The sequence below is a fragment of the Phyllobates terribilis genome, unplaced genomic scaffold (assembly GCF_046119375.1).
Source record: "Phyllobates terribilis strain yellow unplaced genomic scaffold, ASM4611937v1 Scaffold_1__5_contigs__length_1240528914, whole genome shotgun sequence".
NCBI classification, from domain to species: domain Eukaryota; kingdom Metazoa; phylum Chordata; class Amphibia; order Anura; family Dendrobatidae; genus Phyllobates; species Phyllobates terribilis.
Genome location: NW_027362761.1, coordinates 1175185025 through 1175206114, shown reverse-complemented (window position 1 = coordinate 1175206114; position 21090 = coordinate 1175185025). Strand labels below are relative to the sequence as shown.

Here is a 21090-nt window from a genome sequence, read left to right as displayed (position 1 = left end):
CCTCTGGGGCTGGTGAATTCTATATGTAATTAGGGCATTGTGGGGCAATGGGCGGCTGCCGAAGTGGTCTGGGGGCCCGGATCTTCCATACGAGGATGGATGTGGCTGTAGATCTTCAGTTCGTCACTTATTTTTTTGCTCTTCTCCATTTGGTGCCTTAAAATATCTCCCTCCCTGCCCCCCAGGGTCCGTCTTGCACTAGATTTAATGAGACATTTAATTGAAAAATTTTCGCAAAAGTCTATATTCATTATATGGGTTTTCTTATTGTAAAGTGCATAATCTGTTATCAGCCCCCCGGGCCGACCGGCGGTGAGGTGGGGTGATCCCATTGCAATCTGTCCCCCTCACATCAGTTTCCATCCACTGTTGTATTACGAAGGCAGATCGAAAATCTGATGGAAGGCAGCCTACATGTGCACGAGGGCTTAAAGGGGTATTCCCATCTCCAAGATCCCATCTCAATATGTAGTAGGTGTAATTATGGCAAATGCCTCCAATTAGAAATGTAGTATAGTTCTTCTGATTCACTATGTCACTAACCCCATGTGCAGGGCACTGCAGTAGCTTGGGCATCCATGGTTACGACCACGGACGTAGTGACAGCTAGTGGTCGTAACCATGGATACCTAAGCTACTGCAATGCTCTGCACATGGGGTAAGTGACATAGAGAATCAGAAGAACTCTACTACATTTGCCATTATTACACCTACTACATATTGGGATGGGATTTTGGAGATGTGATTAATCCGTTTAATGTTAGATGAGGATGGGACCACTGCTGCCCCAGTTGTCATCCGGTTGTATTAAATCTAGAAGGGGAATCCCATTTCCCCTCCCCACATACTATAGGTCTCGTGAGCAGAGCCTTTGTCTTATTTCTCAAGCTGTTTCCGGTAGCGCGTGTGAAGCAATCGGAGGGGTCCGGTTCCCTCTTTGTGCCCCCAGCAGGACTGTCCGGGCCTCTGATGTCCCGGTTTGGTGATGGATGAGGGTCCCTCTGACCCCTTCTCTTATTGTGCCTTTACTTCCTCTCAGGTGGAATTTCAGCGTCGGTCATTTCGAGTTGCGTTACATCCCAGACGTTGAGCCGGTTGTGGGTTTTATCGAAGGCCACATTGAACCCAGCGGTGGCACCGATGACTCCAAAATCATCATGGACATTGACGAGCAAGAAGTCGGCACGAAGGACGTGGTCATCAAGATCTCGGTGGCTGACTGGAAGGTCATGGCTTTTAACAGACAACTGGGACACCTGGAGTGGGAGCACCAGGTACAGAGCACACAGTCTCCTGGGCAGGGGATGGTGAGCACAGCGTCAACGCATAACCTGGCGGAGCTCCATTATATGCCCAAACCGGCACAAGTCATTAGTGGTGGCTTAGCTAATACTTGGCCCCGAGTCCTGGCTGCTTATCTGGACAATTACATTATACCTGCACTGGTTTGTGCTCACGTTAAAGGATTTGTAAACTTTCATACAGATTTTATTTGCTCTTTTTAGAAGAATGCTTACCATTTTGCAGCTGCCGAGTCAGCAAGGGGTTGTACACAGACTAGCATGGAGAGGGGAGAAAGCATGTGCAGTCTGAGAAGGCAGAGAAAAAAGGCTGTAGAAGAGATAAAATACATGCAGGATAGAAGTTGTGCTAATATGAGCTGACAAAGACATCCGCACACTGGATCCAGCCTATATTACTGGGAGGGACACTGCTACAAGAGAAACATCGGAAACTTGGCTGCATACTGCCCATCTGGGGGTCGTAAATGAATGAATGAACGTCACAGACAATCTTAGTACTACTTTATTAACTAAGGGTAACCACTAATAAAAATAATAGGTCATTCTTTCCATGTGTAACTTCTCCATAACCGTTTGGCAGCAGCATTATGTAGAGGCAGAGAGCCTGATTCCAGCTTTCATTTTGTTTTTAATCCCTGTTTTATCTGCTGTAGATGCAGCAGTGCTCAAATGCTTAGCTGTGTAACTCTGCCCACGCCACTGATTGGCAGATTGCTGACAGTGTACACACGAAGCTACCAATTGGTGTTGGGGTTACTGATTAGCTGGACTGCTCTGCATGTGAGACCTAGTCCTCTAGTGATAATCTCCTGCTGATAAAACACTGGTTGTATAGAAAGTACAGCATAGTCTAATAAGTGTCACATCGCTGGAATCGGGCTCTGTCCCTACACTATGCTGGGCTCGGATTACATATACAAACACCTGCTGACAGATTCCCTTTAAAAATATTATAACAAACGCTCATCTGTGATTTGGTATTAAATGGGTTCAAAACATCCAGGGTAAAAAAGTGTAGTCATTCATGACTGGCTACAGAAGGCGTCCATCTCTCTGGGGGTCCTGTATCCTACAGACAGCCCATTAATAGTTCAATGCTTCACTTCCCCAGTGATGCCGCCGGTAAACTGAACACTTGCTGCCGGGTTTACCCACACATTGCTGCTTCATACAAACCCTTGTATAGAACGGCCTTTGATCGCAGTAGAGTCCCTTTAACTCTTTTTGTTCTCCTCTCTGCAGTTCTGCACTCCCATAGCATCGGCCTGGTTAGTCCGGGATGGGAAGGTCGTGCCTATCAGTCTGTTCGATGACACCAGTTACTCATCGGATGATGACGTCCTGGAGGACGAGGAGGATCTGGTGGAAGCTGCCAGAGGAGCTACAGAGTCCAGCTTCTACCTCGGTGCGTGTGATGCTGATACTGCGTGTGTGTACTGCTCCCGACAGCAGAAATGGCGCCTCTGTTATGGTGCCTGGTTTTTCTTTCTCATCCTTTTTATCCCTGCAGCCCTGCTGGTTGCACGCTAACTATATAATTCATCTGGGGAGGAAAGACTTGTGTATGTTTTGCCGATGGACGTCATCATGAATCATGTGTGTTTGTGTTTTTAAAAAAAGCATTTTTATAGGGAAGGTGCACTATATAAATATTTTATTGTGCACATGGGCCCGTGGGGACTTTTTCATACGACTTGGATGGATGTGTACACCCCCTCCTTGGTCTGTTTGCTTTTCTGACTTTATATCAGCTGTGTCCTGCGTTGGCAGAGTTGCTCTCCCCTCCCGAGTTGCTCTCCCCTCCCGAGTTGCTCTCCCCTCCCGAGTTGCTCTCCCCTCCCGAGTTGCTCTCCCCTCCCTGCTACCATTAAAACATCATAGCGGGCATCCCTTTTAATTTCAGTAATATCTAAGCTGCTTCTTGCCCTTTTGGTCTTCTGCTTTCTTGTGTAAGTGATGGGCTTGGCTGATGCGTATATCTCCCGCCTGCAGGGATGTACCGGGGGCAGCTGTACCTGCAGGCCTCTGTCCGCCCATCTGAGAAATTCCCAGTTAATCCCACCGCTTTGGATACCAGGAACGATGGAAACGCTATAATATCTCTGCCCAGGATCAAGTGGAAGCCTTTAATCCGTAAGTCTTTGTACGCCCGTCCCTCATCTATGTAGCTTGTATCCAGTGGGGGCGCCATAATTTTGCCTTCTTGGAGCAGTGCAATGAGTGGCGGTCAGCGAGCTAGATGAGTAAAGTAGCCAGGGACTGCCTTGACCTCTTGGTTGGTGCCACTGCATCCTATGCAGAGCGCAGTAGTCAAGGAGAGTTTGTCATTGGCTGCTTCTCTACTCTGCATAGGCAGCAACTTTAATTTTTTTTACATACTTATCTGACAAGTATGTATTGTATATTAAGGGGTTCAGTACGTGACTAGTTGCCCGGGCACTTACAACTCACGCTCCGCCACTGCTTATGTTCTGCCACCTGTGACTCCAGTGAGCTGTCAGGGAATGCTGGGAGTTGTAGTTCCATACTTTTTTGTTTCCACATACAACATATTGAGATCTAATCCTCCTTACTTAGATTCTCCTTCCCGGACGCCCGTGTTGGTTGGATCAGAAGAGTTTGATAAATGTCTCAGTAACGACAAGTTCTCCCATGAGGAGTACAGCAACGGGGCGCTGTCCGTGCTTCAGTATCCGTACGGTAAGTCTGCGCCGGGAGGTGACTTCTGGAGGGACCTTGCACAGTTTAATGTGGTGTCCTATCGGGGTCATTAGATTATTCCTTTTGGGTGTAAGTGTCTACACCAGATTCTCTGCTAGAGAAGCAGCTTTTGTCATTTTAAAGTCCCTGTACACATTAGACCTGCGTCGCCTGAACCCACCGATCTTTGCTGACAGTCTTTGAATGAGGGGCTTCCGACTCTTCCTCCACGAATTGTCAGGGGAGATGAGGATCGGCCTGCTGATTCCTTTTGTTCTCTGCCGGATAAGGTGTAATGGCGGCTCGCATGTTGAAAATACAGGAGCGCGGCTGTGTATGGTGCGGCTGGCCGGGAGAGCTGGCTGGCGGCTGTGGGGGCACAGATGATATCAGATAGCCCCACTATCTTACATGGAGATCAGGGATCATCTGTGGGGTCCATGTGTCCTAATGGGGAATACTGTCTGTACATTGTATCCCCCTTTAGTCTAGGCTTACCAGACTCCCCCCAGGGCACCCTAATGTCCATGCCACGGTTACCCCACAGACTTCTGACCTTGTACCTTGTTTCCAGCAAAGAATGGAGAATCCATCAGCCTAGAAGAGCAAGAGCCTCCTCTGCCCCCGGTAGCGGCCGTCCGCCTGGCTGTCCTCCCTGGCCAGCACCCTTCTGCTCTCGGTACATGCGTGTACTGTGTGACTTCACCCCGACCATTGTCCTCGTGCCTCCTCACCCTGTAACGTCCTCCATTTAGGGATGGTGACAAATAATGTGCATGGGCTGATCTAGGGAGCGGTCACTATTACCTTAACCCCTGAAATGCTGATCTAGAACATCCCAGAGATTTTGAGCATCGGCTAAATATGATTTGTCTTCAGACCTTTTATTAAAAGGGTTTGTCTGGTCCAAACCGAACTGTGTCGCCAGACTTATGAATCCCCCCCCAGCGCACGTGATTCTCCGGTTTCAGACCGGGGACGGAAGGGGATTGTGTGCACTATACATACTCCCGGCCAGTGGGCACAGCCATGATCCATACACTTGTACAGAGCGAGGCTGCACCCACTGGACGGGCTCTGCCCGGGAGCCTGTATAACTCATACATGTCCTCGCTCAGGAAGCGGTGAATCCTCGCAGCGTGACTGCAGACTTACCGGTTTGGACCGGACAATCCCTTTAAAATAAGATTAAGACCCATCAGTGTTAAAGTCCTGCGGCTCCATCCCCCCCCCCCCCCCCATGTTCATCTGCTCTCCAGGCAAATGGTCTGTAAATCCAACTCCTCACTAGTGTTCATACATATTGTGTGACATAAACTGTATGTGTGCAGTCATCATCCTCACTTGTCATGGTCACTGGTTTTGTCTTTTTTTTTTTTTTTTTTTTTTTTTTTTTTTTAGATGATTACACCACATGGTGACAAACTATTACTTATGAGTAATGCATCTTATATTATGTATACTCCAGAGCTGCACTCACTATTCTGCTGGTGCAGTCACTGTGTACATACATTACATTACTGATCCTGTACTGATCCGGAGTTACATCCTGTATTATACTCCAGAGCTGCACTCACTATTCTGCTGGTGCAGTCACTGTGTATCATAGAATGGTAGAGTTGGAAGGGACCTCCTGGGTCATCTGGTCCAACCCCCTGCTCAAAGCAGGATTCACTAGATCATCTCAGACAGATGTCTGTCCAGCCTCTGTTTGAAGACGTCCATTGAAGGGGAACTCACCACCTCTCGTGGCCGCCTGTTCCACTCATTAATCACCCTAACTGTCAAAAAGTTTTTTCTAATATCTAATCTGTGTCTCCTCCCATTGCTTCTAGTCTTTCCTTGTGCAAATGAGAATAAAGATGATCCTTCTACAATGTGACAGCACTTGACATATTTGTAGACAGCTATTAAGTCTCCTCTCAGTCTTCTTTTTTGCAAGCTAAACATTCCCAAATCCTGCAACCGTTCCTCATAGGACATGGTTTGCAGACCAGTCACCATTCTGGTCGCTCTTCTCTGAACTTGCTCCAGTTTGTCTATGTCTTTTTTAAAATGTGGTGCCCAAAACTGTACACAGTATTCCAGATGAGGTCTGACCAAAGAGGAGTAAAGACCGATAATGACTTCACGTGATCTAGACTGTATGCTTCTGTTAATACATCCCAGAATTGTATTTGCCTTTTTTGCTGCTGCATCACACTGTTGACTCATGTTCAGTCTATGATCTATTAGTATACCTAAGTCTTTTTCACATGTACTGTTGCTTAGCTCTATTCCTCCCATTCTGTATATGCTTTTTTCATTTTTATTGCCCAGATGTAGTACTTTGCATTTTTCCCTGTTAAAAACCATTCTGTTGGTTGCTGCCCACTGCTCCAGTTTATTTAGGTCTTTTTGAATCCTCTCTCTCTCTTCTCTAGTATTAGCTATCCCTCCTAGCTTTGTGTCATCAGCAAATTTAATCAGTTTACCCTCAATTCCTTCATCTAAATCATTGATAAAGATGTTGAACAATACAGGTCCCAGGACGGAGCCCTGTGGTACCCCACTTGAGACATGCATCCAGCTGGATGTGAAGCCATTTACAACCACCCTTTGAGTCCGATCACTAAGCCAGTTATGAATCCACCTAACAGTTGCCTGGTCCATTGCATACTTGGTCATTTTTTCAATAAGGATGATGTGAGATACTTTGTCAAATGCTTTGCTGAAGTCAAGATATACTATATCTACAGCATTTCCCTGATCCACCCAGTCAGTGATTCTGTCATAGAAGGAAATTAAGTTAGTCTGACATGACTTGTTAGTTACAAACCCATGCTGACTCTGGTTAATCACTTCATTCTTATCCATGTACTTACATACATGTTGTTTAATAATTTGTTCAAAGATCTTTCCTGGTATAGAAGTCAGACTCACCGGCCTATAGTTCCCAGGGTCCACCTTCTTCCCCTTTTTGAAGATAGGAACAACATTTGCTCTTCTCCAGTCTTCTGGGACTTCTCCTGTTCTCCAAGAATTTTCAAAGATTATGGAGAGTGGTTCTAAAATTTCTTCTACAATCTCCTTCAGTACTCTGGGGTGTAATTCATCTGGACCTGGAGACTTGAACTCATTTATGTTAGCTAAATATTCCCTCACATACACTACATTACTGATCCTGAGTTACATCCTGTATTATACCCCAGAGCTGTACTCACTATTCTGCTGCAGTCACTGTGTACATACATTACATTACTGATCCTGTATTATACCTCGGTGCTGCATTCACTATGTACCTATAGTTGTGCTCAAAAGTTTACATACCTCAGCAGAATTTTTCCTTTCTTGGCCTGGTTTCAGAGAATATGAATGAGAACAAAAAAAACCTTTTTCTTCATACATAGTTGGTTGGGTGAAGCCATTTATTGTCAAACTACTGTTTTTTTTTTTTTTTTTTTTTTTTTTTTAAATCTTAATGACAACCAAAAGCATCCAAATGACCCTGATATAAAGTTCACATACCCTGGTGATTTTGGCCTGATAACATGCACAGAATTTGACACAAATGGGTTTGACTGGCTACTAAAGGTTACATCCTCACCTGTGACCTGTTAGCTTGTAATCAGTGTGTGTGCATAAAAGCTGAGTGAATTTCTGGGATCCAGACAGATTCTTGCGTCTTTTATCCAGGCACTGATGTTTCTGGATTGTGAGTCATGGGGAAAGCAAAAGAATTGTCAACAGATCTACGGGAAAAGGTAGTTGAACTGTATAACACAGGAAAAGGATACAAAAAGATATCCAAGGAATTGATAATGCCAGTCAGCCGCATTCAAAATGTGATTAACAAATGGAAAATCAGGGCCTCTGTAAAATCCTAGCCACGGCCAGGTAGACAAACAAAAATTTCAACCGCAACTGTCAGGAAAATAGTTTGGGATGCAAAGAAAAACCCACAAATAACATCAGCTGAAATTCAGGACTTTCTGAAAACTAGAGGTGTGGCTGTTTCAAGATGCACTCGAAGAAGTATGGGCTGCATGGTCGAGTTGCCAGAAGAAAGCCATTACTGCGCAAATGCCACAAAGTATCTCGCCTACAATACGCCAAACAGCACAGACAAGCCTCAAAACTACTGGAACAAGGTAATTTGGAGTGATGAGACCAAAATTTAGCTTTTTGGCCACAACCATAAACGTTACATTTGGAGAGGGGTCAACAAGGCCTATGATGAGAGGAACACCATTCCTACAGTAAAGCACGGAGGTGGATCGCTGATGTTTTGTGGATGTGTGAGCTACAAAGATGCAGGAAACTTGGTAAAAGTTGAAGGAAAGATGAATGGAGCACGTTATCAGCTAATACTGGAGGCAAATTTGCACTCATCAGCCCGGAAGCTGCGCATGGGACGTACTTGGACGTTCCAACATGACAACAATCCAAAACACAAGGCCAAGTCAACCTGTTATTGGCTACAGCAGAACAAAGTGAAGGTTCTGGAGTGGCCATCTCAGTCTCCTGACCTCAATATCATTGAGCCACTCTGGGGAGATCTCAAGCGCGCAGCTCATGCTAGACAGCCCAGGAATTTACAGGAACTGGAGGCTTTTTGCCAAGAAGAATGGGCAGCTTTACCATCTGAGAAAATAAAGAACCTCATCCACAACTACCACAAAAGACTTCAAACTGTCATTGATGTCAGAGGGGGCAATACACGGTATTAAGAGCTGGGGTATGTGAACTTATGATCAGGGTCATTTGGATGTTTTTGGTTGTCATTAAGATTTAAACAAAGAAAACACAGTAGTTTGACAATAAATGTCTTCACCCAACCAATAACCATGAGTGGAGAAAGTTATCATTCATATTCTCTGAAACAAGGCCAAGAAAGCAAAAACTCTCCTGGGATATGTAAACTTTTGAGCACAACTGTATATACATTACATTACTGATCCTGAGTTACATCCTGTATTATACTCCAGAGCTGCACTCACTATTCTGCTGGTGGAGTCACTGTGTACATACATTACATTACTGATCCTGAGTTACATCCTGTATTATACTCCAGAGCTGCACTCACTATTCTGCTGGTGCAGTCACTGTGTACATACATTACATTACTGATCCTGAGTTACATCCTGCATTATACTCCAGAGCTGCAATCACTATTCTGCTGTAACGTTCTGTTCTCTTCTCCAGATAATGGTTATTACCTGCCGTACTACAAGCGGGAGCGGAACAAGCGCGGCACACAGATCACCATTGGGATCCAGGAGAACCCGAACTACAAGAACATTCGCAAGAAGGATCCTGTGGTTCTTCTCCCCTGGTGGAAGGAGATCATCGGCACCATCCTGCTGTGCATCACTGCCACCACCTACATTGTCCGCAGGCTCTTCCAGCCGATCAGCAGCGCCCGGGTGTGTACGGGGAGTCCCCTGCTGGTGGTCCTGGGGCAATTCTTCTGCATTACTGTAATCTCCTGTTTGTCAGTGAATGTGACCCCCTCCACCCCTTATATTTTCTGTTTTAATACTTTTTTTTTTTTAATATATATATATATTTTTTTTTTAGGATACCTGATCCTACAATTGTTTTTGATATACTGACATATTACCGTGCTTCAGTGTAGGGGAGTACAAAGGCGGTGAATGTGGGGGGGCCCTTAGTGTTATGGCATGGGGGTCATTGGGTGACAGAATGGTCATATACGGCAGCCCTTTAGTGGTTAGTGATGCTCGCTCTAGGCAAAGACTGTATAACACAGCCGGCACCTGCCCTTACAGAGTGGACTCATCCCCCAGATCCGCTTGTCATTAGAATATTATTTTTTATTTCCCCCCCCCTATATTCCTGCAGAAGAGGAAAGAATCGGAGACTCAGTGTCAGACGGACACCAAGTACGAAGCCGTGAGCGGGGACCCGGCGGAGATCAGAAGCGAGTACAGCGGATACGTGTCACGGTAAAGTACCGCCACATACTCGCGTTGTCCATCTGCATGGACTTCCTTCTCCTCCGTTGACTTCTATGGGACTGATGGAGAAAGCGGAGCCCAGCAGAGGAAGAGGAGCGTGCACGCCACTGCTCAGGGATCCCGTTGTCTCATCCACCAGTGGTCAGACATTGATTACCAATAATGTGATTGGGGGGATACGTACATTTAATGGAAAAACTCCTTTACTGGTGGCTGTTGGGGTTTAACCCCTTACTTCTCATTTTAGGTACCTCACTGACTTTGAACCTATCCGGTGTTTAGGACGCGGGGGCTTCGGAGTGGTGTTTGAAGCCAGGAATAAAGTTGATGATTGTAACTACGCCATCAAGAGAATCCGCCTCCCCAACCGGTAACACTTTGCGTTTTCCACTCTGTAGTTTTTGCTGCATTACTATCAGATGCTCCTTGGATTCTGCTGTATTTCAGCCATGTTTCACCCTAGCGATTAAAGTGGATATATAATACTTGAGGAAATTTTCCCAAGTTAGAAATTTTTTTTTTTTTCCTTTACTGTTAAAGGATATGGACTCATGTTCTAGTTAATAAAATTGCAGTAATTTATTATATTCTTACCTTTTTTAGTTTGAACCGTGGTTTGTTTAATTATTATTTTTTTTAAATCCCTTCATTCATTTGCAGCCCGATCAAAGTTTCAGATTTTTCTTATGTGGGATTTTCTCTCCCAGTAATACAGGCTGGATGTGAGCTCTGTGTTCAGTGTGCTGATGTCTTCATCAGCTCCTGTATCGGCACAGCTTCTATCCTGCACTTTATTTTATTTTTTATTTTTTTTCCTCCGTATGCTTTATTCTTTGCTTCTAACCTGGTGTCTCTACCCTCTCAAACTGTAGATACTTCCCCTAGCACTCCTCTCCACACTGTGGATAACAAAGATGGCGGCAAATACACACAAATACATTGGGGAGAACAGAGAGACTTATTAGAAGCAGAAGCTTCGGAGGATTTTTATCTTTTTGCTATAAATCCTCTGCCGTCATACATCCAGGGCAATGTAAAGGGGACTGGCTGGCCTCTTATCTCAATAGCCAAGCCAGCCCCCTTCTGTCTATACATCAGCTTGCATGGGCTGCTGTATGGATATATGCAGATATAAATGCTTTTGCATGTAATTACTACCTTTTTTTTCTCACAATTGTCTACTGATCGGTGTCGGCATTCTGCTAACCCAGATGTGTTCTGCCCGCTCTCTAGGAAACTGGCCCGAGAGAAGGTGATGAGAGAGGTGAAGGCTCTCGCCAAACTGGAGCATCCTGGGATCGTGCGCTATTTCAATGCTTGGCGTGAAGAGCCGCCAGAGTTATGGCAGGAGAAAATGGATGAGCTGTGGCTGAAGGATGGATGGTGAGGGCTATTGTCTTCAGCCTTTATTGCCTAAGACCAACTTTTATACTTACTGGGGCTAAAGTCTGCTATCAGATTTACTCATTATTATGTGGGCAAAGGAGCATCATAATTTTCTTTTTAATTTAACTTTTTTTTTTTTTTTTTTTTTTTTAAACCACTTTCAGAAACATGGTGGGAAGAAAATGTAAGGTTTCACTGTGTAGAATGTGGGGCTGTCATCCCATTGCCACATATACGATTACAAGGATGGGAAAAGAAAGGGTCAGTCTATTGCAATAGGAGACGGTGCTGCTCCTCCACCCTCTCTGCACAGTAACTTCTGCTCAGCTGACAGAGCATGCTCTCAACACTTTCTCCTATAAAGCTTGTTTATTTTTAATGATGGATTTTCCAGTTACTATTAAATTCTTAGCATGCTCCACGCTCAATCTTGCCAGCACCCAACAGTAACATGACTTGTACATGGCTCAGCTTGCATCAATTTGAACTTTTTTTTCATTCAAGCCCATCCAGATGCTGAGTTTCATAAGAGCTCTAAAAGAATGAACCTATAATACAGCAAGTAATTATTTTTACATACAAGGGAATATGTTCAATCTTTTTGATCGCTTCAGATTTCCAAATATGCCAAGTGGTTAAAAGTGACCGGACTGGTTTTTCAAGCCTTTTCTGCTACGGTGACGCTCTATACTGTGCAATGCAGTCATTGGGGAGGCTCAAAAAGCAGTCGGCGGCCAAGGACATCCCAAAGGAAACAACCCCTTCCCAAAAAAAAAAGCTAAAACACTGGTGCTTTTTGAAAACTCAGTGGGTTTACTTGCCTGAAAAAGATGGAGGGGAAATGCTCATACCCTTAGTCTAGTGGCAGTATACAATGGAGGAGAACGGACATAACTGCTCTGTGTGATCAGGGGAGGAAGCTGCCAGGACCTGCACATCACTACAGCTGCATGTACCCTACAAGTCCTAAGTAGCTGCAAGACTTTTTCAGGTCATGTGATCAGTAGCAGTCCTGGAAGAAGTTCAGTGGTGTAGCTGAGCGGTGGGTGGTAGTGGTGCAGTAGCTGCTGCTGAGCGGTGGGTGGTGGTGGAGTAGCTGCTGCTGCTGCTGAGCGGTGGGTGGTTGTGGTGGAGTAGCTGCTGCTGAGCGGTGGGTGGTTGTGGTGGAGTAGCTGCTGCTGCTGCTGAGCGGTGGGTGGTTGTGGTGGAGTAGCTGCTGCTGCTGCTGAGCGGTGGGTGGTTGTGGTGGAGTAGCTGCTGCTGAGCGGTGGGTGGTTGTGGTGGAGTAGCTGCTGCTGAGCGGTGGGTGGTTGTGGTGGAGTAGCTGCTGCTGAGCGGTGGGTGGTTGTGGTGGAGTAGCTGCTGCTGAGCGGTGGGTGGTTGTGGTGGAGTAGCTGCTGCTGCTGCTGAGCGGTGGGTGGTTGTGGTGGAGTAGCTGCTGCTGCTGCTGAGCGGTGGGTGGTTGTGGTGGAGTAGCTGCTGCTGAGCGGTGGGTGGTTGTGGTGGAGTAGCTGCTGCTGCTGCTGAGCGGTGGGTGGTTGTGGTGGAGTAGCTGCTGCTGCTGCTGAGCGGTGGGTGGTTGTGGTGGAGTAGCTGCTGCTGCTGCTGAGCGGTGGGTGGTTGTGGTGGAGTAGCTGCTGCTGAGCGGTGGGTGGTTGTGGTGGAGTAGCTGCTGCTGAGCGGTGGGTGGTTGTGGTGGAGTAGCTGCTGCTGCTGCTGAGCGGTGGGTGGTTGTGGTGGAGTAGCTGCTGCTGCTGCTGAGCGGTGGGTGGTTGTGGTGGAGTAGCTGCTGCTGCTGCTGAGCGGTGGGTGGTTGTGGTGGAGTAGCTGCTGCTGCTGCTGAGCGGTGGGTGGTTGTGGTGGAGTAGCTGCTGCTGAGCGGTGGGTGGTTGTGGTGGAGTAGCTGCTGCTGCTGAGCGGTGGGTGGTTGTGGTGGAGTAGCTGCTGCTGCTGCTGAGCGGTGGGTGGCTGTGGTGGAGTAGCTGCTGCTGCTGCTGAGCGGTGGGTGGCTGTGGTGGAGTAGCTGCTGCTGCTGCTGAGCGGTGGGTGGCTGTGGTGGAGTAGCTGCTGCTGCTGCTGAGCGGTGGGTGGCTGTGGTGGAGTAGCTGCTGCTGCTGCTGAGCGGTGGGTGGCTGTGGTGGAGTAGCTGCTGCTGCTGCTGCTGAGCGGTGGGTGGTTGTGGTGGAGTAGCTGCTGCAGTGGAACACCAAACTATAAACCTATTATCTTTCTAGTCTACCCTTACAGGGACTTGGTTTGAACAGTCATTCTGTGCTGATAAAGTCCCACGGCTCGGTGCTTCACGGCGTGGCCAAACGTTTCTCACCTGCTTGGTTTTCATCTATCTCTGCCGTGCTCTGGCTCTATGAAGCCAGAGCTGTCAGTCAAACGGAGATGGAGGGAAGGTGTATTTTTAATGATTGGTCTCGCCGGGGAGCTAACCACCCGGTTGAGAAGACCAGTTGGTGAAATAGTCATTGTAACTCCATATTGAGACTTCTTCTTTTTATCGTTTCAGCACGGAGTGGCCCTACAGCTCCCCGACCCCTGTGGACGGCCTTTCCGTCAAGGTCCGGAGTGCAGACCCCTACTCCATGAAGGAGCAGGTGGAAGTTATCACCCCTTCTTTAGAGAGTCGGAGCTCGCCGTCCACCGGATTTATCCTCATTGATCCTGGCCGGCATCGGAGGCGCTCGTTTCCTCGCCGCTTCTCCTCGGGTGATGCCTCTGTTGTGAACCTGCAGGACAGCGTCCTTACAGACTGTGATCTGGAGCACAGCACGGGGGATGACAAGGGCCCTGGAGTGGTTTATGCTCCACGGGATCTCCGGTTACACGAGAGGACCTCCTCCTCCATCATCTTTGAAGACTCTGGTTGTGACAACGCATCCAACAACGTAGAGAACAGGCCGGATGTTTCCGTTGTGGTCACAACAAGCGAGTTTTCTATGAGAGACTCAGGAACCAAGGACTCGTCCTCCAGCGAGAGGAGCAAACCCAGCACTTTGTCTATTTCGCCTCCTAGACCTAAAACTTTGAACTTGGACTTAACCAAAAATACTTTGGAGAAGCTGAACCCCGGCTCCCCTAAGGTGTACCTCTACATACAGATGCAGCTGTGTCGCCAGGAGAACCTCAAAGACTGGATGGAGGCTCGCTGCACCCTGGAGGACCGGCCACGGCCTGAAAGCCTCCATATATTTCTGCAGATTGCGGAAGCCGTTCAGTTTTTGCACAGTAAAGGTCTAATGCACCGGGATCTGAAGGTATGGACGTCTGGTCATCTAGGGGATAGTTTCCTAAGTTTTGGTTTCATCAGTGGGTTTTGCATAACTTTGATGTGAAGTCTTCACTCGTCTGTAGACCATTCATATCGGATACCACCACCGAGCTTCTGTCACAAGCGCTTACAGCAGATGGATGTAAACTGCTGGTCTAGATGGTCACAGCTGCACAGGCAGTGTAGCCTCCGCTCTGTTCCTATTCGCTTGAATGGGATCTGAGCTACAGAAACTACACGGTGACGACACTGTCTGCATGCAACCGCTGCGACACCTCCAAACTGCTGAAAAATATTAGATCGGTGGGGATTGGACATCAGTGACCTTTCCTAAGAGAGGTCTTCAGTATCTAGGACCTTGACAACCCTTTTAAAGTCACTGAGTTTTGGTCTCCTGCCTGATCTTGCAAGATGGGATACGTGCCGAGACGACCACACAATAACTGAAGAGTCTCGTGAAGGGGCCCATAAACCCTTTCACAGCCTATGACATATGTATACGTCGTCGGTCGTGTCCCTGCCTTTGATGCAGGCTCCGGTGAGGAGCCCGCGTCTTTTCTGGGACATGACAACTAATCTGACCAGCTGGCATGTGCCCCGAGTAGCCACGGGTGGAATCGTGATTAACGTGTTAAATGTCCTTGTCAATCTCCGACAGCGGCATTTAACATGGCCGTGGCGGAAGCGCGTCACTAATCCCGCCCATCGGCGCACCAGTCATATGATCGTGGGCCACCGATGACTTTGCATGACAACCCAGGGTCTGCAGGAGACCCCTGAGGTTGTCATAGCCGATCTGCGATGAGCGCCGCCTGTGGCCAGCTTTCGTGGGGGGGGGGGGGGGGGGTCACCAACATTGATAGAACGGGCGATCAAGAAATCGTATCTGCCCCAAACAAGGTATCAATAATAAAAAAAAAAAAAAAAAAAAAAATCAGCTCGACGGCCAAAAAAAAAAAAAAGACCTCACCCGGCCCCAGATCGTGAAAAATGGGCAGGTCAGTTTAAGACGATTGTGGAATTGCACTTTTGTTTCACAGCACTTGGAATATTTTTCTCCATTTTTCCAGTACACTATATGGGAAAATCAATGGTGGTGGTCAAAAGTACAACTTTTCTCTCAAAGAATAAGCCCGTCATATTGACGGAAAAATAAAAAGTTATGACTCTGGGAAGAAAGGGAGCAAAAAAAACCTGGAGAATCCCATGGTTGTGAAGGGGTTAAATAGGCGTAGACTCCACAAGCACCTCCTCAGGTGTTCTGTAGGGGGCCACCTTGAGCAGTAATGCCCAGCATGCACCACTGTCTTCTTAGTGGCCGGGTGCCTTTTTTTCTCCCAGCACTGTGATGCCACTGGTCACTATTTGGATAGGGCAACGACTCCATCGTAGAGAATTTCCTGCACCGTGTAACAGGTGGATATGATCCATGATGTGCAGGGAAACTTGTCCAAGAGGCTCTCCGCCCCGATTACAGCCACCACTGATCCAGCAGAGAACTAAAGGTTGGATCCCCATCTTTTTATTTAGCTTATATGATGACTTGGGGAAGCAGTTGCTGTTTTTTGAAGACTCTGCTGGCCGGTGAAGACGCATGGCAGCAAGTACAAGAGCTAAGAGAGGCCTGATGTGACTGCTGTAAATAATGGGAAATGGGAAAGGGCTCTGCTGTGACTATAAGGGGAGATGACATTGGGGGGGGGGGGCTACTGATCCGGTGCCGTGCTGTCTCTTGATGGACTCTTCCTCTTCTCCTTTTGCAGCCATCCAACATTTTCTTTACAATGGACGATGTCGTGAAGGTCGGAGACTTCGGGTTGGTGACAGAGATGGACCAGGAAGAAGATGAAGAAGCCGTTCTGACGCCCATGCCAGCCTACGCCCGTCACACCGGGCAGGTGGGAACCAAGCTGTACATGAGCCCTGAGCAGGTAGGTGGCTGAGATGCAGACGTCAGCAGTTTGTGTATGGAGGGACTCTTCCTCAGGACGTCTTCTGCTTTGTCCCCAGATGTACGGCCAGAGTTACTCGCACAAGGTGGACATCTTCTCCCTGGGCCTGATCTTATTTGAGCTGCTGTATCCGTTCGGTACCAATATGGAGAGAGTGCAGGTCAGTGACTGTGCCAGAAAGTACTCTAGTGTTGCAAAATCTGTCCCTAGAGCTCTAAGTTTCTTTGTGATTGGATGTATTGCATGCAATATCCAAGCTGTCCACTAGGTGGTAGTATGTGCTTTGTAATGTGCGCTCCTCGCTGTATACAGTAGTGCGTCCATGTCGCTCGCACTTCTGGACTATTTCGACTGACGTTTCTGTTTTACTTTTTTTTTTTTCTTTTTTTCCTCCTTGTAGATATTAACGGACTTGAGGGACCTGAAGTTTCCAGCCCTGTTTACACAGCAGTATCCCCAGGAGGTAAGCTACTTGTGGAGAATCTGATGGATTTTTCTAACGTTTAGGCTGGGGCTACATTTGCTGCGCAAAAGAAATTTTTCACTGACTAATGACCACATGGAAGTTCTGCTCTCCTTTGATGTGGTCATGTATCTGCCGAGAGGAGAGAAAATGGGATAAAATATGCTGACATTCCCCGTGGTGTTTACGAGATGCATAGAAACTAATGAGATTATACCCTAGAGCTGCACTCACCATTCTGCTTGTTTTTAGAACCCATCTGTATATCATCAGTCATGCATGCCCCCCTAACAGTTTAGCTGAGGTCTTACGAAGGGCAGATGTGCTCCTTCCTACATGCAGTCCTCTGAAGGTTATTCCTTCTTGCTCTGTATAAGCATAAGATCTAGAAGAGTTCAGCTCTGAAGTGTGAATGCAGCTCTCAGAGGAAAAAAACGGTTGTGGACTAGAATAATAACAATGTAACATTGATCTGCTGTCACCAGGTGATGTCCTTTTCAGTTTCCCTGTCGTAGGATTGCTGTGGACTGTGATTGGCTGCAGTGGTCTGTTTCTGATGGACAGTTCTGGTCACGTGAAAGCTGCCACCAATCACAGAACTCGGCGGTCCTTTAACTAGAACGGTGATGTCACTGCTTCCTGTGCCGGTGGAGCCGCTAGATGCATGGGGCGGAGAGCGGGTGACCATGCCAGCTACTGTCATTCCCCCCCACATTAGCAGATATATTGAGGCAGGACCACTCTCACAGCCTGATATCTGACCTCCTGTGTTTGTCCTTGCAGCACACCATGGTCCGGCACATGCTTTCCCACAACCCGAGCGAGCGGCCGGAGGCTGAAGACATCATAGACAGCCCAGTGTTCGAAAACGTGGAACTCCCCAGTAAGCTGATTCTCCGGCAGCGCTCGCGGACACTCAGCTCCTCCGGTCTGAAAAACCTGAAACATTCCAGCAAGTGACCGCCAGTGACCAGTCCGGGCCCCCGGAACGTCTCCATCCACGCCAGTGACCAGTCCGGGCCCCCGGAACGTCTCCATCCACGCCAGTGACCAGTCCGGGCCCCCGGAACGTCTCCATCCACGCCAGTGACCAGTCCGGGCCCCCGGAACGTCTCCATCCACGCCAGTGACCAGTCCGGGCCCAGTACTGGCACAAGACTTGTTTTACACCGTTCGGACACCTTCAATAGACTAGGAGCACAGTGGACCCGGTGGCATTATGAGGACTTTTCTTTTTCTCCCCTTGATCTGTCCTTTTGGGTCACCGCACCTCGTAATGTTCGCTCCAGACCCCGTAGTCTTCTAGAAGACTGTCTTGGTGTCTCGACTGGCTTTTTTTTTATTTTACTTGTTTTTTTTATATATTTTTTTTTTTTACATGACTTGAAGCACAGACTGGAGAAGATGTTGGGTTGTGGAGGGGTCAGGTAATGGTTTCTATGAGAACAAATATTTTTCTAAAATGGAGAACATTCTTTTCTGTTGGATGAAGTCCATTTTTTAAAGGGGTTGAGAAAAGCACAATGTGTTTCATGCCGCATCTTTCTATTGGTCGTGTTTGGTCCCAATGAAGTGAAGCTGCAATACCGGACGTGACCTGTGCACACATGGAGGCAGGTTTTCCTAATCCTCAACAATCCCTTTAAGGCTGTGACATAATGACAGGTCTGCGTTAGCTGTCGTATTATGGACTTTTAGATTTAATGTACAAATCTGTCTGGACTGAACAAATTTTTATTTTTTTCTCCCTTTTTCTTTGCTTTTATTTTTATTTTATAATTTTTTTTTTTATATATGGTCTATTTTTTTTTTTTTTTATTTTATTTTATTCTTGTGCTGTAATTGCCCATCCTTGGCCCGTCTGTCCAATATAAAGACTACCGATCTCCCAGAAACCATGTATTAATACTGGAATGGTTGCCCGCTGCAATCATTCAGGAGCCACATCTTTTTTTATGTTTTTCTTTTATGGATCCAGGAGGAGTTTTTATATTTTGGGGTCCGGGTGGATCCCCCTCCTAGGGGAAAGCGATGGGCCTCTCCCAAAGCTTCCTGAGATCCCAGGGCCGGGTCTGATGACTGTGCGGACTTTAAAGGGTGAGATGCGACCGTATCATGGGCCGGCGAGTCTTGTACACGGTCCTGGTTACTTCGGATAGGACCCAGGCACCATATTTTGGAGGGGGTCACTTTACCAATGGCTGCCTATGATGCAGTCGCGTCTCTCCACGCTTCGATGTCATGGATTATACACCTTTTTTAAAGAGCGCTGTCAGGACTAGAAGGGGGAAAAAATGTCCGCACGTCTCTGGTTTGCATTTGCTGTTGCAGTTAAATAATATACTTTTTTTTTTTTTTTTTTCTTAAATGCACGTTTTTTTGGCCTAAAAATCACTTTTGCAATGAATTTTTCACCATTTTTGGCACTTGCATGTTTTTTTTTTTTTTTTTTTTCTTTTCACCTCACTCCCACCCACTACACACACACACACCACCTCCCCACCCCTAGACATTGCTGGTTGGACAATGAGCTACCTGATAATCTGTCAGCGAGCTTACCCCGCTTGAGGGGTTTTTAATTCTTTTTTTTTTTTTTTTTATCTGTTTTCCGGGTCCCTCTGTGCTGATTTTTTTCGACCACTTGAAGGTGGAGATTAACTTTATGGTCCAAAATCAGCCGAGAGGAGCTCAGAAGAAAGAAAGATAAGGGTCGTAGACTTTCTTATTGGAAAGAGCTCACTGACTGATTCTCTCTGAAGGTGGGGGAGGGAGCCTGTAAAAGCTAAACGGTGCACTGCAAAAAACAAACAAAAAAACATGCATTTAAGAAAGGGGAAAAATAATTCCCCTTAAGGCAGCCGTATCCTTTTTAAGCCTCATTCATTTGAATGGACTCAGACTATGTGCACACGATGCAGAAATGCTCAGGATTTTTTCCTGAGCGTTTCTGCATCTCCCTGGCAGAAAAAACGCATGCGGATTGTACATGCGGATTGTACATGCATTTTTCCTGCCAGGGACATGCGGATGTGAAGCGTTCTTCACTTGCATTTCTGCATGCGGGTTGACAAGCGCTTTCCAAACGATTTTAGCATCACTTGGAAAGTGCTTGTCACTTGGTCACACTATATAAATCCATGCAACCGGCATATATAGTGTGACCGTAAAATGGTAAAAAATCTATACTTGCCTTCTGATGACCCCCGGTGTCCTTGTCTCTGCTTGCCGGCAGCTCGCGGTAGACTAAAGGACCTGCCAACGTCAGCGGTCGCGTGACCCGTCACATGACTAGATGATGTCAGCACAGGTCCTTCAGTCCATCGCGATCTGCCGGCAAGTCGAGACCAGGACACTGTGGGCCATCAGAAGGTAAGTATAATATTTATTTTTTTTATTATATTCTTTTTTTTTTTTTTACAGGTTCTGTGGTACCTGGGTCCGGAGGAGAGACTCCTGTCCTCTACACCCGGGTACCATCCGCACATTGAAACGCTTGGATTCCGCATCTACAGATCCAGTGATGCGGATTCCATGTGTTCCAATGCAAGTCAATGGCAGTGAAAACGCCGCTCTTCCGCAAAATAACTGGTAGTGCTGCGTTTTCCGCAATGATAATCCGCAGCGGAAATTTCCGCAGCATGTACACAGCACACGCGGATTATCATTGGGGAACATGGCAGGCCTTCTACTATGCGTTTTTGCTGCTGCTTAAACGCATCGTGGGCACACAGCCTGAAGCTGCAATACCAAACACATCCTCAGGGCTTGAGTGGCGCTAATAACTACTGATCCTTTTTTTTTTTATTGGTTCACTTATTGGCTGCTGTCGTTTACACCCTTGTAGTCCGGAGTCTGCTCTTTTTGTCAATGTTTTTTTTTTTCTGTCTTGTCCAACTTTCTGTTAAGGTTCCCTGCTCCTGGAAGGCTGGCGACTCTTCTAGACTCTGTTGCGCCCCCTGCCCCCGGCCTATGGTCACTTACTGGCGGCCATATTCCTTTTTTCCATTGCACAAATAAATAAATCCCTGATTGCACTAGGACGCGG

General features: G+C 47.0%; 1 protein-coding gene across 1 annotated transcript in view; it reads left to right on the top strand.

The window, feature by feature from the left end:
* EIF2AK3 (eukaryotic translation initiation factor 2 alpha kinase 3) overlaps window positions 1-19504 on the top strand; it is a 31701-nt gene extending 12197 nt beyond the window's left edge. The window contains exons 5-17 of the mRNA XM_073649171.1: window positions 1040-1274; window positions 2547-2709; window positions 3297-3437; window positions 3882-4004; window positions 9189-9409; window positions 9849-9952; window positions 10212-10334; window positions 11198-11347; window positions 13869-14616; window positions 16394-16561; window positions 16641-16742; window positions 16983-17045; window positions 17829-19504. Of these exons, the coding sequence (XP_073505272.1) occupies window positions 1040-1274; window positions 2547-2709; window positions 3297-3437; window positions 3882-4004; window positions 9189-9409; window positions 9849-9952; window positions 10212-10334; window positions 11198-11347; window positions 13869-14616; window positions 16394-16561; window positions 16641-16742; window positions 16983-17045; window positions 17829-18005 (2518 nt within the window). The 3' untranslated portion in view covers window positions 18006-19504. The remainder of the gene's footprint in view (window positions 1-1039; window positions 1275-2546; window positions 2710-3296; window positions 3438-3881; window positions 4005-9188; window positions 9410-9848; window positions 9953-10211; window positions 10335-11197; window positions 11348-13868; window positions 14617-16393; window positions 16562-16640; window positions 16743-16982; window positions 17046-17828) is intronic.
* Window positions 19505-21090: the final 1586 nt, after the last annotated feature.